Source organism: Rhinolophus sinicus, linkage group LG04, assembly GCF_036562045.2.
Source record: "Rhinolophus sinicus isolate RSC01 linkage group LG04, ASM3656204v1, whole genome shotgun sequence".
In the NCBI taxonomy this organism is placed as follows: Eukaryota; Metazoa; Chordata; class Mammalia; order Chiroptera; family Rhinolophidae; genus Rhinolophus; species Rhinolophus sinicus.
The window spans coordinates 26798802-26815576 of NC_133754.1; the positions used below are offsets into that span (position 1 = coordinate 26798802).

The following is a 16775-nucleotide window of genomic DNA, read 5'->3' on the forward strand; positions in this document are numbered from 1 at the left end:
AATGATAAACGATAGCTGAATTTTTCACAGACACTAGTGTACAGTACACTAGTGTAGTGTAAAACTTAAAACATTTGTTTTGGAACACGGCTTAAGAAAGTCTGTGAAACTTAAAAGTTATTGCAATGTAGTAGAGTGATGGAGACGGAAATAAACTTCCATCTATTGTCCAAGAGGCTCTTGTCCTTGGGCTTGTGGGTGGATGTTACTTCGAGGAAGTCATGGCCTACAGCTCAGGGTGCCTCAATGGGGGCTGTCTTGGCATCTGACCGGTGGCCCCGCAGGGACAACACAGTTCTGCATTTTGCAGTTTGCGTAGCAGCTCTGCCTTTACCGTTACATCTTCCTGTGGCAGTGGGGCAAGCAAAAATGCCTTGCCAAAATTTCAGGTGTTCTTTAGGGGGTGGTACCAGTCCTAGATGAGTGGTGGTAGCTGAATTATGTGTCTATGAACCCCATAAAATTATTCAGCTATGTCTGTTCAGTGTTGGAAGTTTTTTCGTAAGTCTGATGGTATTTATTTATTTATTTTTATTACTTTCAGGTATACAAAAGAACATAATGGTTAGAGATTTACACCCCTCACAAAGTGATAACCCAACAAGTCTACTACCCCTCTGATGTTGTACACAGCTATTACAATAGCATTCATTGACTATATTCCCTATGCTGTACTTTACACCTCATAATTATACATATATATGTTTTCAATTATAGTTGACATTCAATATTATTTTATAGTAGTTTCAGGTGTGCAGGGTAGTGGTTAGGCATTTATATAATTTATGAAGTGATCCCCCCAACAAGTCTAGTACCCATCTGACACCATACGTAGTTTTTACCTTATTGACTATATTCCTCATACTGTATTTCATATCCCCATGACTATTTTGTGACTAGCGACTTGTACTTCCTATGTAATCCCTTCACCTTTCTCACCCATTTCCTCAACCCCCTCCCATGTAGCAGCCATCAGTTTGTTCTCTGTATCTATGAGTCTATTTCTGTTTTGTTTGTTTATTCTGTTTTTTAGATTCCACATATGAATGACATCATATGGTATTTGTCTTCTCAGTCTGACTTATTTCACTTTGGCAGCATGTTTTAAAATAAATAAGTTATTTACATCTTTTTTTGCATTTTCAAAAATACCATTTTATTGAAATATATTTAACATATAACACCATATAAATGTAAGGTGTACGGCATGTTAATTTGATACGTTTATATATTATAACATGTTTACCATTGTAGTGATAATTAGTACCTCTGTCACGTTAAATAATTATTCTTTTTTGAGTGATTGGAATCACATTTCAGTCTCTAACAAGTATGATGATTATAATACAATATTGTTGTCTATATTCACTATACTGTACATTAGATCTCTTGGGCTTATTTACTACTCTTTGCAAGTTCATATCCTTAAACCACATCTGTTTTATCTCCCAACCCACACCCCTGGTAACCACCATTTTACTCTGTTTTCACAAGTTTGGCTTCCACATATAAGTGATATTATACAGTACTTGTCTCTCTGCCTGACTTATCTCACTTAGCATATTATGGTCAGGGCCATCTGTATTGTTGCAAACGGCAGAATGTCCCTTTTCTCATGGCTTAAGAATATTCCATTTTACACACACACACACACACACACACACACACACACACACACACACACAACCCTATACCCCTTCTCACTCAACTCCATTCCTGGATAATAATAATAAGTTGTCTGTAAATTAGTCCTAATTAAATGATGGGCAAAAGCTTAAGTTTTACCAGTGGTCAACTGATTTATAGTATTAATGTGAAGAAAAACATCTGTTGATAAGAATTTCCCTTATTTTAGCAGAAAAATAATAAACAGGGTGATATTTCTGTCAATAAAGGTTTTACGAAACCCAGAGAAAAAAGAATGAAGCTTCTGGTTGATCATGAAATAATTCAAGTATACCTTGCGTGCAGCCTCCCTTCTTTCATGGATAGACTTTCCTCCAAGTCAGTGCCAGGGACACCTGATCCCACCGTTTCATGTTTGTTTTCAGGATCAGTTCAGTGATATGAGAATCAGCATAAACCAGACGCCTGGGAACAGTCTTGACTTTGGGTTTACAGTAAAATGGGATATTTCCGGGATCTTCGTAGCATCAGTCGAAGCAGGTAAATCATAGATTTCGCTCTACTGAAATTTCTTCTCCTTTGTTATCCTATGCTATTCAAATCCCCCCCACAGAAATTAGTTCATTTGATACAGGAGGAGAAAACACGTGTGGAAAATGCAGCAGTAAAGCGAGGAGGTGCATTTTCTTCTCTGAGCTTAATAGTTGGGGTTATAAACTACATGTTGTTTGTTCTCCTTTCCTAACTAATTGTAGTTTTGAAGAACTTTAATTTTGTAACTTTTACAGAATTCATTTTTCAAAATTTCAGGCTTAATGTTTGAAAATGCTGTCAAATAATACTTAATTGAAGATTCAGAAAAAACTTTCGCTGACAGCCGTGTTTGTGGTAGATATAGATGTGCTGCATAATAAAGTGATGTTTCCTGAGCATTCTGATATATCTGTTGCCTATGGAATTCTCAGGCTGGTTGGGGACTTTTGCAAAGGGATTGCCCCCCCACCCCCAACGGCTATACCAAATCAAGCCTAGAACTCTTAGCAAAATACTACCACAAGGCTTAAAATTAAAAAAACAAAAACAAAAAACAAAAACAAACCCCAAAACTATGGTATTTAAAAGGAGTTCCTCATTTACATATTTTAGCTACATAAAATTGCATGCTGTTTATTTCTTTGAAATTTCAAGACTGCTTTAGTGAGATAATGGTAAGTAGTAATTTTAAGCAGTTTTAGGTGACCCTGCTTTTTCCTCCATTCCAGTGTATTTGGATTTGGAAGCTCAATTAAAGGGCAATAGATTTCACATTTTTAATTTAAAAACAAATAAAAATTTTCTTTGTTCTTAGGAGGATAATAAAGGAACTGTTTTGAACAGGTGAACTTATTTTTCCTTTAAATGTTAATGAACATAATACATACTATATATTACAGAATGCCTCTGGTGATTTATATGTTGTAGATACTCAAGTATTTTATAATTTTAAGACAGTTTGTGACTCTTTTCCACCTAAAGTATTATGAGAAATGGTTAGTTGAGATTAAGAAGTCATTTTTTTCTTTAATTCAAATAAGCAATAACTGTAGAATGTAGTTTGTTTTAATTGGTTGTTATTTTGCTTTATTCAGGTAGCCCAGCAGAATTTTCTCAGCTACAGGTAGATGATGAAATTATTGCTATTAACAACACCAAGTTTTCATATAAGGACACAAAAGAGTGGGAAGAAGCCATGGCTAATGCTCAAGAAACTGGAAACCTAGTAATGGATATCAGGCGGTATGGAAAGTCTGGTGAGTTGGTTTTACCACTGTGTCTGGCTTTCTAAATTGGGAACTGGTCTTTGGCAACTGGTTATAACAGCTTGCTTCAATAACATTATTTTTCTTTACATTTTACTTTTTTTTTTTTTGCTTAAAGATATTTTGTGGTTATGTCAAGACAAATCATGAGTGATACTTCTTTGACTATTCTGTCTGAAAACTTTTCACTAGCAAATTTACTGAGTTCTACATTATTTATTGACTGAATTATACGCTGGACTGACTCTGAATGCATATGTCAATTGAAGACGATTTTTTCCCCCCCATTTATTCAAATGCACCTCTCACTTTTTTTCTGAAGGCTATTATAATTGTATCTGCATTAGGGAGTCATATGATAATGTTGAGTTTTAAGAATTACACTATGATTGGACTTTATCTATGGAACCATTACTGTAACTGCTATAAGATAGAACATGGTAAGTCATATTCCTGTTGTTCTTTCTCAAGGAACTTTCAATATACATTTCATTCATTATTGTGTTTCTTAGTTATAGAAGTTAGATGGGGAAGGGTATTAGACCTACCAACTTATGATATCAAAATACAATATCCAGTCATGATTTACAGAAAGATTCAGCAAATTTGCTAGTCTTTTCATTACTAACATGATCTAACCCTTGAATTTCCAGAAGGTGGTCTGTTTGTAAAAGCACTAAACTTTTCATTTCTTTCACACACTACCTGATTTGTTTGTTTGTCTTGTGTGTGTGCATTTTGTATATGTGCCTTCAGTAACTTTGTTCTTTCCACTTCAACATTTGTGTGTACTCATTTCTTGATCTTCATGTGCCAATCAGATTGGGGCAAAGACCAGCATTCCCTGCCATTTACCCGGCATAAAACCCTCAATCTCACCAGTATGGCTACCAAAATTATAGGTTCACCTGAAACAAAGTGGATTGATGCAACTTCTGGAATTTACAACTCAGACAGATCTTCAAATCTATCAATAACGACTGATTTCTCAGAAAGCCTTCAGAATTCTGTAAGTATTTTGAGAAGTGGGAGTTTGAGAGCAAAGCAACTGTAGGAAGTGTGTGTCGGGGGGAGAAGAATTTATTTTGTTTGAACAATTTTGATGATACTTTAAAAACAAATAATTAACTAAGATAATTTATAGTAATGAGAGGAAAATTTTGAAAATCATAGGCATTACTCATTAATAATTAGAGTAATAATGATTTATATAATGGTAAAATCAAAAGACCCCATACTGGTGTTTTCCAGGTGTTCCTTACCAATCTTTCATCAGTGTACCCATCTCTCAGATCTTTGTGAATGTGAAGTGGTAATTACATAAAATTATGCACTCTGATTTTCTGGGCTTTCTTTAGGCTTTACTGGTAAAATAAGTGCAGTAATTGTGTGCAATTTAAAACCTCATGAAGCATTTTTAGTCCTTGTGTAAGTGAATTTGATGGGCAGACTTACGTATGTGGTTAAAAGATACTCAGTTACATTAACTGATTGAAATAATTGTAATGTAGAAATTTGCCTAAGTATCAAAGCATCACTTAAATTTAAGTTTTCAAACAAATGTTTCTATTGACTCCCTAGAAATATGTTGTTGTTATCCTAAGATAGTCCCTTTTATCTAAGAAGGGAACCCTGCTACCTTGTGTAAGGCAAGTATAACTGTTAGAGAATCCTAAAGAACTATGTTGCTTATTCATAAATATAAGCCAAATAAATGGATTAATGATTATTTGGCCCTTCATGTTTCTCAGAAAATTAATGACTGATTGAACTTAAAGGCATCCATGCTTGCAGCTGGTCATTAATCCTCCACAAAGATTAAAGAATAATGAGGGCGGCTGTTTGGCTCAGTTGGTTAGTGCACAGTGCTCATAACACCAACGTCACTGGTTTGATTCCCACATGGACCAGTGAGCTGTGTCCTCCACATTAGAATGAAAAAAACAACAACTTGACTTGGAGATGATGGGTCCTGGAAAAACACACTGTTCCCCAATATTCCCCAATAAAAATTTTTTTAAAAAATTAAAAATGTTTAAAAAAAAGAATAATGGAAAAAGTTGCTGTTACACACTATGTAAAAAAAGAAAGATGTTTTCACTAATGGGAAGTGCATTCTATAAGCCCCACGTCCACCTGGAAAGAAGGTTATTAACTGGCATTTTTATCTTTTGCAGAATGCCGAATCCAAGGAAATAAATGGAATTCGTGATGAAAGCAATACGTTTGAACTAAAAGGTAAACATCCCCATTATAACTTACATTTATAGTATAAGAAAAGTCATAGCCCTCAAGTTCTGTTGTTACAAAAATTAATATCTGTGAGTGAAAGACAAACTGATCCATTGCAAGTTGAAACTAAGGGGTTAGCACACAGATCCAATTGCAGCCAGGTGGAAGGGCGCTCAGTTCCAGTGTTGAAGAATAGTTCAGGAACTGCAAACAAAGCTTTGGCAGCATGTCCAGGAGCTTTGAGTGCCTGTGTGTCTAAGCCAAATAAAGAAAGACTGGTTTTCTGGAGGCCATTAGCCTTCTTGCTAAGATATGCTGCCAAAGGGAATCTTAGTTAAATACAAAACATGAATGAAGTTTCCTTTCTCCCTGTATTGTTGGGAAAGAGACAAGCTTGGAGGCAGCTAATATTAATCAGGAAATGCCAGTAGCAGGAACAGTTGTTAGCAAAAGTAGCCATTTGTAATGGAAAAGCAGATTTGGTATCTAGGGAAATTTTGCTTTATGAAGTAGTTATCATCTTCCTCCTTCTGTTCGTCAATAAATAATTTAGCTACCACAGGCTGTGTGCTATTCCTCAGGCATACAATATAAATAAAGATCCGGTCCGCACAGGCAGGGAAAGAGACCCAAAGAAGATGAAACTTCTTTTACCATGAAAGTAGAGTGCCAGGAATGGGGCTGGGTTTTCACAGCAGCTTGGTGGCTTTGAATCTGCATTTGCCAGTTCATAATACATTATGTCAAAGCCAAATTAAGTTTGTAAGCGTCTCTCTCTCTATTGATTATTTACCATTGTATTTAATTTCTGATCATTAGAAGTGACTATAGTTTGATATTGTATTCTTAATCAAATGAGTTTTTAAAGCACGCATGATTTATTCTTCTTCATGATGTTAAATAAAAGACATCCGGGTCCTGTTTGTCAGTGATTCAGGCAAAGCAAACTGATAAGAAATTTAACTCATTAGTGACCATGAGACTATAGCAGGCTCAGTCATTTGAGGGTTTTATTTAGATAAGTAAACAACAACTTATATCAAGTAATAACTGCACTTACATTTTTATAAATAAGCTGAAGTGATAAAATGATAAATGATAAAGTGATAAAAATCATTTGCCATAATCTTGCGACAGATCTGTAGGAGAAGTGAGAATGTTTTCTTTCATATCTGACTGAACTTTTGTTTTACTTAAAATTAGTGGCTATAAGATCTTGAAAACTAGAGCAAAATATTCTCGTTAGAAGAATGTTTTAATTTTAGCATTTGTTTTTATTTTCTCCCTTCCTGGGTATTATTTATTTTCTTGTCCTCCTCCCTGCTATTTTTCAGTTTCTTTTTTACTCATCTATACTGTGAAAACTTTTAGTTACAATTTTCCTTGTACTAGAAGAGATTTTTGATTGACCTATGCAAAATATTTTAATTTCCATTTCCCTAAAACTGTGTGATTTAGCACGGAAGATAGTACTTTTGCTTCTGTGAAACTAGGATGCTTATCTGCTAAAATTTATTAATCAAAATAGTAGTTCCTTTTACTAATGGGAATCTAGTATAGACTACTAAAAATATGTGTGTCTTTGTGCATTGAAATAATCCATATCTTCTATGGCTATCAGTTTTGTCATTTAAGAAAAATAATATTGCCACAGATTAGAAAGGTATATCAAGTATCATTTAGTTTTTCCAGTGGTGAGAAATTAAAATGAATGACATGCTATTGATTTTTTTTTTTTTTTTGTATTTTTCAACTAGCATCTGAACCTATTTCTTTGAAAAACTTAAAAAGGCGATCACAATTTTTTGAACAAGGTAAACCACCAAGCTAACAATTCATGAACTTTCATGGAATTGTTTCCGCTCTCCACTCTTTCCTGATAGTCTGTGGTGCTGGGCGCTGAGCCTCTTCAGTCTGGCAGTCATATGACCAAGCGACATAACCCATTTCCATTCTTTCCCTAGGGTCATCAGGCTTTTCTTACAGTTCATGGGTCTACCTCTGTGGTAATGGGTCTTTGCGTGTCTTTTGTACTTCTGAAGTTTTTTTTTTCCTTTTTTTTTAAATTAAAAAATTGAGATGCTATTAAACACACACTTCTTTCCACTGGGTGACAGTAAGAAATGAGGAATTTCATTTCAGCCTTATTGCTTCCTACAAATTGCATAATATAGATTACACCAACACATAATTGGCTAACGTTTTAAAAATGTCTGCTTTTTGTTTATGCAACATGCTCTTAATAAAAAAGCAGAGTGTTTTATTGTTATTGGGGTGGTGGCTTTGGAGTGTCCGGAGGACTGCTCTGTTGACTTTGAAGTAAATTAAAACTAAATTCTGGTTCCACCTGTGAACAGGTACATGTTGAGATGCTCTGTGTTGGTGTAGTTGGGCTGCACTGCCTTCGATGTGCTGTGTGTGTGGCACTTCCTCTCCTTTCACGAGTGCCGAGTGCTCTGTCTAGCGAATGCAGTTCGAGCTCTGTGTTTTGCTATCAGTAACTTAAAAGTACTATCCAACATTGGAGATGCAGTGGCACAGTCCTTGGTGTGTGCTGTTGGTGTCTGCAATGTTGTTATTTCTTTTAAGATTACTAAACATTTACACACTTGCCTTACACCATGGTGTTTACTGGACTTGAGTACTTTGTGTTAATCTCCTAGTAGCCTTCCTTTGATGAATTAAGGTTTCTCTTGACTATAAATAGATGTAGTTTTACCAACTGTGCATGCGCAAGATCTATTTGTGTCAGTATCCTTAGTGTTTTTGCTATTTTTGGGTTAAACTCCTATTTTTCTACAGTAATTTAATTGATACAGTATGATACTTGTAGCTCAAATTGGCTAATATAAAGCAATTCCTTTTCTTTCTCTATTCCAATGTTTACTCACTTTTCTTCAACAGGCTATTTTAGGGAAGACTATTTTCCTAAGTCTCAAAGCAGTTTTCTTAAAAATATAATTGTGTAAGTGAATAATTTATTTGACAGCTGAGGTTTCAGGAAAATTTAAAAATACGGTATGATAGTGTATTTTATGAAATTTGCTTACTTGTTTTTAATCATTGTACTACATACAGACACACACACTTATGTAGATATATCCTAAGAATAAAAAGAATAACAATATGCCCATGAGAATAACACTGTGAAAAAGAAAAAGAATAACGCTATGCCATCCATGTGAAGTTTGCATATTTGTGGTTCAAGTAATAGGAGAGAAAAAGGAAATGTTTCTTGAACATGTTTATTGTAGTGGCTTACTTAAGAAAAGTAGCTCATTATCAAGAAGACCTGAGAAATGTGACTTATAGTTGTCACATTGTAATTGAATAGTGAAAGTAAAAACTTGGATTTGGTGGATGTTACATTTGAAATTCTTTCTTTTTTAAAGCCAAACCATGAGCTACTACACACTCTATTAATAAAAGAACCCTGTAACCTATTCAGAAATACACCATTGATTCTGCTCTTGTACCTAGCACTAGGGTGTACCCTGGCGTCCATAGTTGATCTTTTTCTCTTTTTTCTTTTTAAGTGACTTTGAATTTGGAAGATGAATAACAAACAGATGGAACTAAAGAGGAAAAAAAGGATTTACTCCTTTTGTTTTAAAAAAAACATTGATGTCACTTAGTATACTGGCATAGAAACAGCTAATGATATAACTTTCTGAAAGGAATTATTTTATAGAAATGGAAAAACTTATATTGTACTTTTTTCCTTTCTCGATGCATGCTGCTGTACAGGAAGTTCCGATTCTGTGGTTCCTGATGTAAGTAGTTTTCATTTGTTTTGGGAATAAATAAGGTGATCCTGCCTTTCCAAGTTGAAAAGACCTGTGTTGAAATACAAAGCCAATTGTCTTTTGGCGTAGCTAAGGCAGAGCGTGATATGAATAATTTATGTACGCAAAAGTGCTTTGATAGATGACTTAATGAAGTAATATATTCTTTGTTTACACATCTCCTCTTATAATTGTTCAGCTTCCAGTTCCAACTATCAGTGCCCCGAGTCGCTGGGCGTGGGATCAAGAGGAAGAGCGAAAGCGGCAGGAAAGGTGGCAGAAAGAGCAGGACCGCCTGTTGCAGGTAAAGCAGAATAATAAGGACCAACAGGAAGTAGGCTTGCTTTTCCCTGGTCAGGGTCAACTAGTATGGAGAAGCAAATTAAAAGAAAAAAAAAATTAAAAAGCCAAGAATCTCATAAAAATCAAAAAGCCAATAACCTTTTGACAGGTAGCACATTTTATATTAAAATACAAAAAAAAATTGTATTAAAAATTTTGTATTAAAATACAAGAACAATTCCTTTTTTATTTTGAAGCTTTTCAGTCATTTTTACAAATCATGTATTAACCTCATGTATATTTTTGAAGCGTATGAGGCACTATAGTTTAGATTTTTTTCCTATGTACTTTTTTTGAATTAAATTTATTGGCAACATTGGTTAATAACATTTTATAACTTTCAAGTGTACAATTCTTTAATACATCATCTATATATTGCATTGTGTGTTCACCACTCAAAGTCTAGTCTCCTTCTGCCACTGTATATTTGACCTCCTTTACCCTCCCTCCCTCTTCATGCACCTCCCACCCCCTTTCCCCTTTGGTAGCCATCATACTGTTGTGTGTGTCTACAAGTTTGTTTTATTTGTTCGCTTGTTGCTTTTTGTTTTATATACCACATATGAGTGAAATCATACGGTTCTTGTTCTTTACCATCTGACTTATTTTGCTTAGCATGATACTCTCCAGATCCATTCATGTTGTTGCAAATGGCAGTATTTCATTTTTTCTTATGGCTGAGTAGTATTCCATAGTATATATGTAGCACATCTTCTTTATCCAGTCATCCATCGAAGGACACTTAGATTGTTTCCATGTCGTGGTCAGTGAAAAGTGCTGCAATGAACATAGGATTTTCTTATGAGTGAGAGGTGTATATAAGCTTTGTGAGGACTTATTCCCCCATAAACTCTGTGCTCATTCCATTGCACTCCATTGCAGAGAAATTCAGTCCCACATACAGTTAGCTCTAGGGACTTTAATGAATTCCAACCATAGTAAAGGAGTTATATGGGTTCAATTCTGAGTGTCTACCTTTTCCCAACACCTACATTTTAATTCAATATAAACTGCTTTCTAATACTTTGGGGACTAAACTCTGATTGGTTAAAATAATATCACTGTCTTTAAAGATTGAGATGAAAGGTAAGGCTAGCAAAAATGCTAGTGAAAAAGATTAATATTAACCAATTAATTAACTAATTAATTAATATGTTACCTTATAGGAAAAATATCAACGAGAGCAGGAAAAACTAAGGGAAGAGTGGCAAAGGGCTAAGCAAGAGGCCGAGAGAGAGAATTCCAAGTACTTGAACGAGGTAGTATTGGAACATGTCATGTTCTTCCTTCTCTATCTTGTTAGTGACTTCAGCTCAAAAATGGAAGATCATATATTTTACTTGGCTTTTGCCACACACATATGTAGCTCTTCGAAAAATACAGTGAGCTCTGGTTTGTCAGAATTCTGGTTTGATGTTTCAACATTTCTCCTATGTAATTAAATAATGCTATCAATAGACCATAAGTGCATCTTCCTCTTCTAAGTTACAGCTCCATCACCCATGTGTGGCATTGTTAGTAGTAAAACTTAACATTGTTTCAAGTATCATCTAAAACTGAATACACCTATAGCTTTATGAAATTATAGAAATACACAGATTTCGATGGGTTTCTTTTCTTCCCGGTCATGTAGGAACTGATGGTCCTGAACTCCAACAGCATTTCTCTGACCACCCAGGAGCCCACTGTTGCCACCTTGGATGCCACCTGGAGTGAAGGGTCCAAGTCTTCAGACCAGGAAGGCACCCGAGCAGGAGAAGAGGAGAGGAGAGCCCAGGAAGAAGAAGGTGTGAATGAGGACCAAAGAAAGAAGCTGCAGGAACAACTCACTCTTGAGAAAGAGCGAGAACTGCAGGAGCAACAAGATCAGGAAGAGCGGGAGCAGAAGCAGCGTCAGGCAGAGGCTGTGGAGCAGAAGCGCCGAGCAGAGGAGCAGACGCGCCAGGCAGAGAGAGAGAGGGAAACGTCAGTCAAAATATACCAGTATAGAAGGTCTGTTCCCATGGCCAAAGGGCACGGGAGATTTTTCAATTGGCTTGGCTTAGCTGTAGCAGTTGCCCACTTTAAAGGCACCTAAGTGGTTTTCCTGCTCCCTAACCATCCGTTCTCTACACAAGCCAACACAAGCAGCCAGAGTGAACCTTTTATGTTGTAAATCTGATCCTGTCACCATCCTTCCCTGCTCAATGTCTCCAACTGGTTTCCCCTCACATTAGAATACCATCTAAAGTCCTCGCCGTGGCCTAGGACGGCTTGTGTGGGCTGTCTTGGCCCTCTGCTCTCCCTAGCTTCCTATGACTTCCCTTTACTTGGTTTCTTACAGCCACACTGGCCTCCTTTTCCTTTCTTGAAAATGCCTAACATATTCTGCCCTTGGACTTTTGCATTTTCTAGTCCCTGTGCCTGGAGACGTCTTCCCTCACATGTTTGCTGTCTTCCTCATTTTCTTTAAGTCTGTATGCAAATGTCACCTTCTCAGACTTTCCAAAATACCTCATCTAAAATATGTGTCTCTTCCCTGCCTCTTCTCTCGGTGTGCCCTTCCCTGCTTTGTATTATGCATTTATTTGCTTATCTGTTGGCCTGCCCGCCCCACTAAAATGTAAGTATTATGAGGCAATAAGTTTGTTCTCTTTTGGTAGCCCACCCTCGAACAGTACTGGGACATAGCAGGCATGCAGTTTGTATTTGTGGAATGAATGAACTGCAAATGTCTGTTTGTATTAGTAGGTCTGTTTTCTGCTGTGATTGATTGAAATACTTCTGTATATTTATTTTGCAACCCAGAGACCATTCTCATAAAGATGCTAGAATAACAGTATTTTGTTATCCATTTCTTAAACTCAGGAAAGGCATTAAAGTCTTTTATTTTGACCCTAAACTTTTCCCATCTTTTAGGCCTGTTGATTCGTATGATGCACCAAAGAGAGAGGAAGAATCTTCAGGTTTGCTTCTTCGTGACAGGTGTGTAGAACATGTGATTGTCATTTGTTTGGAGTAACTGGCTTCAAATGAATTTTTGAAGGCTTGCCTAGATGTTTTGTAGAACTACTGTCGCTCTTGGTCTTTTGTGGGATGCAAAGAGATCTTGCTAGTTGATCTTTAAAACCACCCCTCAACTTAGTAACTTAATTGATGATTTTGTGGATCAGCATTTTGGCCTGAACGCAGTTGGCAGTTTTCAGTTGATTGGGCTCATCATGTATCTACTATCAGCTCATCGTGTATCTACTATCAGCTTACTAGACAACTGTGCTTTTGGTTGTTTGCTGGCTGTCAGCTGGGGCAATGAGAGCAACCGGACCACGTGTTTTTCATGTGCAGCAAACCAATACAGTCTTATATACCTAGTGGCTGGGCAAAGAAAAGAGAGAGAATTAGAGGAAGCATACAAGGCACCCTATGGTCTCAGTTCTGAACCAGCATACCATTGCTTCTGCCACCTTCTGTTATCTAAAGGAAAGTCACAAGACCAGCCCAAGTTCACAGAGAGCAGAAAAACTCTACCTCTTTGTGGGAGGGGCCATAACGCAAGGGAATGGACACAGACAAGGAAAGAATTATATGCATTTCTTACAGTCTACCTTAATCTTTATTTTAAAAACAGTTATAAGCAATGGCATAAGCTTACTCAAAATGAAGCTACGTGTGGTCATCTGCAATGAGAATTGTGGCCTTAGTTTCATGAGAAATACTGGTCAGTTTGGGGGAATGAAGACAGGATTTCAGATATATGAAAAGTTATATACACATCTTAAAATTTCCTAAAACATTAAATTTCATGTTTTTAAGTAATTTTTAAAATGCTTTGCACTTTTGAAATCACTAAGGACTTCTGAACAGACCCTGTCTAAAAATATCCAATATATGACCATGAGTTTGTATTTTCAGAGCTGAAATTTCTTCTTTAGGAAGTTTGCCTTCAAAATAAGGAAAGACTCACTTGTATAGGATCACCTGTATTCAGGCTGACTGCATATGGTTCAGAGTAGAAGGGAAAAGAAAAGGCATTCGCAGGTAGTCATGGGCAGACATTAAGCTAGAAAAAAATTTCTAGTACTGGAGGATCTTATTTATAATGAATGTTTCTGGGTGACTGTAGTTTATTAAAATGTGAATCTCTTTTTTAAAGCTATAGATTTGTTTATATATTTAAATAAGTTTTACTTATATTGCTCATTACCTTGAGAAAATAGATTATAGAAAAAGGAAATTTAAGGAATCCTGGAAAATATGAAATACTTCTAGGCAGTTGTGATACAGCATGCCCTAGAGGCATTAAGGAGTGTGGCTAGACATCTTGTAATAAAAATATTCTATGTTAATACAAATGAAACCATTCATGACTGTTGCTAACAGGTGTGACATATTATTATATGTTGTAGTAGTGTATACATACATATATGTTGCATGCATATACATGTATAATACATGTATACATATGAGGTCTGACAATTAAGTTCATGAAATCATCCTTAAAAAAGTGCTACATACCTTGTTGCTGAATATCACTATGGTCACCTTTGGAGTACTCCCTTTGGGAAGCTATGCACTGACACCAGCGCCTAGTCAGTCCACCCTTCAAAGCAATTTTGGGGCTCTTTTTCTGGAATGGCTATCAGAGCTGTCATCATATTACCCTTGATGTCCTGAATGTCATCAAAATGTCCTCCTTTCAATATTTCCTTTATCTTTGGGTAAAGAAAGAAGTCATTGGGGGCCAGATCAGGTGAGTAGGGAGGGTTTTCCAATACAGTTATTTGTTTACTGGTTAAAAACTCCCTCACAGACAGTGCCGTGTGAGCTGGTGCATTGTCGTGATGCAAGAGCCATGAATTGTTGGAGAAAAGTTCAGGTCGTGTAACTTGTTCATGCAGCCTTTTCAGCACTTCCAAATAATAAACTTGGTGAATTGTTTGTCTAGTTGGTACAGATTCATAAGCAATAATCCCTCTGATATCAAAAAAGTTTAGCCACATGGTTACAATAAGTTCGCAAACTTAATTGTCAGATCTTGTATGTATGATACTACATATTATTATTCATTTTATTACCTTTATTTGAAGTTATTGTGCTGAGTAGAGTGAGAATGAGATCAGCATATGTTGCTATACAGACCTAAATTTTACCATTGCGAAGTCGGGAATTTTCAGAAGGTACCAGTGAGGTCCAGTACCTCTTTGGAACGTTACGAAAGCGTTTGGTAAGCTGCTGTTTCAGATTAGCACCCTGGGGTCCAAAAAGTTGACTTCTTGACCCTTGGGTAGCATGAAGGAAGTGGGACAGTCTGATGTTAGGTGATCTGATGACACATGCTTTGTGCAGCCCAGTAAGGTTAAGATCTAGAGAAAGTCAAAGCATACAAGTTGGTCACATCATAGGCTTATAAACATCATGTAAGATTCAGAGGATTTTCACATGTTTATATATTTGCAGCATCAAGCTCTTCTCTCTTCTAGAGATGTCACTGTTTTCTGCTAGTTTATGCAACATGAAAAATTCCTTGGTATGAAAATAAATAAAGCTCTCAACAGACATAGGAAATAAATCAACTTCTTGAAAAAGTACTCTTTTTGGTGTTCTTACTTCATAAATATGAAAAGGATGTTCGTAATGAGACATATATAACATATTGCGTTCTGTGTTTTAGGAATAAATCCATATCTACTACTGAGCTGGATGACTACCCCACAAATAAAAATGGTAAATGTGAATTTTTTTCAAAATTCTGTAGCACAATTGCTTATTTATGCTGTCACACACTATGATCAGTATTTTTAAGGTCGAGATATTTCAGGTTCATTAAAATTACACAATTAAAATACAAAATATTTTTAGCATTTGTGTATAAAAACAATCTTGTGCTTATTTTGGCTTTACTTTATAATGGAAGGAGTACTGGGAGATTAAAATAGTTTTAAATAGCTAATGAAATATGTAGAAATTTTGCAAAGTGGTGCTGATTGAGTTTTATATAGTAGATTTCATCTTAAGCTAAAGAAATGAGACAGAAAAGTTTTCATCAGAATAACAAGGGACTTAAAAATTCTACATTTAAATAATAAGATATCAAAAAGTCCAAAATGATAATGATTTTACTAACTTGGCAAAAAACAATTTGCTAGTATAAGGTACATTTCTAGGAACATGTGTAACTGAAGTTACATAACTAAGAAAAAGAAAACTAAGTAAAATGCATCGTTTTAAGCAGGGTTTACAAACCAGGCTTTGGGTGAGCAGAGTTCTGGTCAGTTACATAAATGTGTGAAAGCCCATGTGAGAATTGAGGTGAACTTGGTGGACAGGCCCCTCTAAGTAGACAGCTCTCACCTGGTACTGCCATGTGGGAGAATGAAAATCTGTGACTCACCAACAGTTTCTGTTGTAAAAAAGAAGTAAAAAAAAGAAAAAAAAAAGTGGATTTTTATGTTATCTTTTAAGTGCTGACAAGGAATTAAAAGAAAATTTAAAACCCTCTGAGGGCCAAACAACACGTCTGCAGGTCCAAATGGTCTGGTGGGCAATGAGTTTGTTACTTCTAGTTAAAGCTTGTAGAATTCACCGTTTCTATTAGGTTCCTTGATCACCCCTTTGTCTTAACACATAAGACCTTCCATTGTCTAGTCCCCATTTAACTTTCCAGCTTGTTTTGTTGTTTTTCCCATTAGTATCTCTTAACTATAACCAAATTATTCTCCCTCTCTGATCCTAACTTATCAGATGCTTTTTGATCTGGTTACTCTGGTCTTACCTGTTTGTATTTCTGGTTTCTTCTCCCCTGAATTTGCCCCTAACTATCATTAAAATTAAGGTTTAAGTACTTTCATCTGCCATGAAAGATTTTTAATCTGCAGTGATAATATTCTCTCCTGAACTTAAACACATGACCTCTTAGTAATACGTGTGATTCTCTGAAATAATCTTGTTAATGGTTGTGGTTTGTGTTATTAATCTGATTATTCTTGTATGTGTTTTCTCTCCTTTACTAATT

General features: G+C 35.9%; 1 protein-coding gene across 23 annotated transcripts in view; it reads left to right on the forward strand.

The window, feature by feature from the left end:
* The window catches only part of LMO7 (LIM domain 7), a 188922-nt gene that overhangs the window by 163676 nt on the left and 8471 nt on the right, over positions 1-16775 (forward strand). For 12 of the 23 annotated variants that reach the window (XM_074329371.1, XM_074329377.1, XM_074329378.1 and 9 more), the window contains 11 exons: positions 2052-2166; positions 3255-3416; positions 4247-4434; positions 5603-5663; positions 7415-7471; positions 9405-9430; positions 9642-9746; positions 10951-11043; positions 11418-11776; positions 12683-12748; positions 15435-15487. In XM_074329371.1, coding sequence (XP_074185472.1) covers positions 2052-2166; positions 3255-3416; positions 4247-4434; positions 5603-5663; positions 7415-7471; positions 9405-9430; positions 9642-9746; positions 10951-11043; positions 11418-11776; positions 12683-12748; positions 15435-15487 — 1285 coding nt within the window. Of the gene's footprint in view, positions 1-2051; positions 2167-3254; positions 3417-4246; positions 4435-5602; positions 5664-7414; positions 7472-7621; positions 7664-9404; positions 9431-9641; positions 9747-10950; positions 11044-11417; positions 11777-12682; positions 12749-15434; positions 15488-16775 lie in introns of all 23 variants that reach the window. The other 11 variants (XM_074329375.1, XM_074329379.1, XM_074329383.1 and 8 more) reach the window with 5 other exon arrangements.